General features: G+C 38.5%; 1 protein-coding gene across 1 annotated transcript; it reads left to right on the top strand.

The window, feature by feature from the left end:
• The first annotated feature begins 2,409 nt into the window (after positions 1-2,409).
• LOC116583213 (small ubiquitin-related modifier 1-like) lies at positions 2,410-3,500 on the top strand. Its single transcript, XM_032331250.1, has one exon. It carries the CDS (start codon positions 2,555-2,557, stop codon positions 2,861-2,863), a length of 309 nt encoding a protein of 102 aa, XP_032187141.1. The 5' UTR covers positions 2,410-2,554; the 3' UTR covers positions 2,864-3,500.
• Positions 3,501-3,861: the final 361 nt, after the last annotated feature.

The raw sequence follows: 3,861 nt of genomic DNA on the forward strand, positions 1-3,861 counted from the left end.
ATAATGCAGGAAAAGGAAGAAACTTCAAACAAATATAGTTAATGTCTTCAGACAAATCAGAGCAAATGTTGATGAACTAACATTCACTGGAGGCACTGTGTACATGGAACCAGAAAAGAATGCATATGAAGAAGGATATGAAGAAAATTGATGTCTTAGAAATAAAAAATTACAGCACCAACGTAGAAATGCAATAAAATAAAGTCAATAAAAACTCCCCCAAAGTAGAAAGAAGGCAAGGAGGTAGAAAGTAGGAGAGAACTGGTAACATGATCAAAGAATCAAATCAGAAAGTTCATACCTGGCTTGTAAAAGTTAAAAAAAAAAAAAAAAAGTGCAAGAGAGACAAATGCCATGTTAGCCCAAAAGTAGAGGCAGAACTAACACATTAATGGACCCACTGAGCCCATATACTACAAGATACTACTACAAAAAGGAGAAAGGAAAAATGTAAAAGCATTCAAGAAGAAAACCAAAACTAAGCCAAAAGCAACAGCACATAGAGCAGGTTAACTTCAAAAAGTTGGAGGTTATGGCACAGAAATTCCCAGTACTAACATCTGGAAACTAGAAGACAACTTGGGAATGTCTTCAGGATTCTGAAAAAAAAAATGATATTCAAGCTAAAATGTTATAATGACATTAAGATGGCAACAAATGTCAAGGTAAAATAAAGAGATTTTCACACTTACAGAAATAATTCACCCTCAAAACAATTTTCCTTCCATGGAAACTCTCAGGAACCTAATGGGGGATGTAATTTACCAAAAGAAGGTAACACACCAAGAGAGAACAAGACATGACTTCTGGGATCCAGGAAGCAAGTCATGTAAGATGAAAAGCAGAGAATTTCTATAATAAAGGTAAAGGGAAATCTCAGGTTGACTCTTATACAGTATGCTAGTTGTGAGTGAACTTTATAGAGGTCACCAGGGAAGAGGTCTCCATAAAGAAAAAAGAAATGTTGCATGAACGATATTGCTAAAATACATTTTACATAGCATATAGAACATGTGGAAAGGATTACCAGTAGGTACATTTTAAAAAGCAAATAAAAGATGAAAATACTTTTCTGTAGGATAATCAGAAGTTTTACAAGCAAGGATCCATTATCATTATATATTATTTGTCTTAGTAATAGAAAATTTTTGTAATGTCAAAATAACATGAATATTGAGTTACCCCGGAATTGTGATATAATGAGACTGGAAAAAGGAAAGGAGGGAAAATTGGAGGGAGGTGAGGTAAGGTGAAACATTACATTCTCAATGGCAGGGGCACCTGGATGGCCTTTAGCTCAGGTCATGAGCTTGGGACTCGGATCAAGCCCAGCATCAGGTTCCCTGCTCAGCACGGAGCCTGCTTTTCCCTCTGCCTCTTTCCTCCACTCACGCATGCTATCTCTCTCTCTCTCTCTCTCATGAATGAATGAAAGAATAAATAAATAAATAAATAAAATCTTTTTTCAAAAATTAAATTTTCAATGGCCGTAACAGGAAAGTGATACACAAGTTATAAGATGGATAAATCACGACATGCATATTTAGAAATATGGAGATAAATAAGAGAATGTTATGAATTGTAAGGGACTGCCTCTAGAGGCACAAGGTATAAAGAGAGGGAAAAGGTGGAACAAGCAGTTACACTTTGGATTTTTGTATGCCTTTCAGATTATTTGCTTTTGTTAAACTATGTAAATGTAATACATTTATAAAATTGTAATTATCACACACACACAAAAACCAAGATGGAAGAGATGTTGATACTTCAGTCCCATGTCCCCTTGTCCCAAATAAATCACCTGGGATCTTTGGTAGATGATGTCCACACCCTCTGACCGTTCCCTCTCTCAAGAGCTTGAGTGGCAGATCTTCTCTAAGAGTTTTCTAGGCAGCAAGGGAAAAAACAATGGGTAACTGCGGAATCCCTGATACACCTGGTCCCATATCTCAAACTATGGGTATGATTAATGGTGTTAAGATGTTCCTGCTTCTTATTCATCTAGACAGATGACTCTGAGGCATGTTTACCGTGTTATCTCAGAGGGTCCTCAGCACCTAGAGCCCCAGTGGAACATAGCAAACACCTAACCTTAATATACTCTGCTGGCTTTTCTCACTTTCCTTTCTTATCCTTCCTGGGATCACCTCTCAAATAAATTACATGCCCCAAGGTCCTTTCCTTGCTGTCTAATTTTTGGGGATCCCAAACCGAGACAGATGACTAAGAGATGTTCATTAATACTGCTGATTTATATGCTTCCATTTATCCCCTTCTTATTATTAATTATTGTAAGCTTGCTCTTGAATTGGAGCTATTATAAAACTCAAATGACATACTAAGGTCTGTAGAACCCTAAGGATCATAAAGAAAATTTATGACACGTGATCAAGAATTCTAAAGCAGAATTCAAAGCTGAACATAGCAAGTCAGACACAGCATCGTGCCATAGGGGAGAAACGGACCTGTAAATCCCCGGAGCGAGGTTCTGCCTACTCAAGGCTGCTGCTACCACTACTCCCGTGTAGAGACACTGAGTGAAGCCAACTGCACCATGGATGATGACCTGGAGGCAAACCCTTCAAATGAGGATGTGGACGAGAAGAAGCCAGAAGAACACATTAAACTCAAAGTCATCAGACAGGATAGCAGTGAGATACATTTCAGAGTGAAAATGACAACACGTATGAAAAAACTCAAAGAACGCTACTGTCAAAGACAAGGAGTTTCAATGCACTCACTTCGATTTCTGTTTGATGGTAAGAGAATTGCTGACAACCACACCGCCAAAGAGCTAGGAATGGAGGAAGATGATGTAATTGAAGTTTATCAGGAACAAAACGGGGGTCATTCAATGATTTAGGTATCCCTTTCACCTTTTTTTCCTTTACCCTCAATCCTTTTTTATTTTTAAAAATAGTTATTTTTAATGTGGTGTTCGAAATAGAATTGAAAACTGGCACCTCATCTTGTTAAACTATCTGATAATTTGAATTCTGTTGACCATTTTTCACTATCACTTTTTTTCATTGTGCTGATTTTTGGAGATCAAACCTCAGCCTCCTTCATATATTGCCCTCCTTTTTAAGAAATTACACGGGTACATGGAGAGGCCAGGACTGTGCAATTTTATGCTTTTGATAAATAAGAACCAATGCCAGTGTTAAAAATGTCTCGTTAATGGTCCCTAGAGTTCTAACATGTTACTGCTACATTCGTGGACTATGACTTTCAGTGGGAGATGGAAGTTTTTCAGAGAACTGAACTGTGGAAAACGATCTTTCCTTAACTTGAAGCTACTTTTAGAATTTGAGTGTCTGGACCAAAATAAGAGTACTATCAGGCTGGAGCTGAGATAACAGCAATGGTGAGAATAATGATTAACCCCAAAGATGGCTTCACTACGGAGAAAGCAGTTTAAGATAAAAGAAAAGTCTCATCAGAAGATCCCAGGAAAGTCCAAATTTCCATTAGCAGTTAATAAACTTATTCATGCAGAAGTGTATTCAATATAACACTGCTCTTTTTGGTTTTATTTGTACTTTTTTGCCTGGGGTATGGTTTTTTTTTTTTAAGGTTTTATTTATTTATTTGGGAGAGAGTGCACCTACGAATAAGAGGGAGGGAAAAAAGGAGGAGAGAGGGGGCAGAGAGAGGGGCAGAGGGAAGATGGCAGAGGCAGGAGGAGGAGGGCAGAGGGAGGGGGCAGAGGGAGGAGGGCAGAGGGAGAGGGAGAAGCAGACTCCCTGCTGAACAGGGAGCCCAACAACAATGACAATGTCAATGACGACTATGACATTGACGACGATGACGATGACAATGACAACATGCGGCTCCATCCCAGGACTCTGAGCTCATGAC

This window comes from Mustela erminea, chromosome X (genome assembly GCF_009829155.1).
Source record: "Mustela erminea isolate mMusErm1 chromosome X, mMusErm1.Pri, whole genome shotgun sequence".
NCBI lineage: Eukaryota > Metazoa > Chordata > Mammalia > Carnivora > Mustelidae > Mustela > Mustela erminea.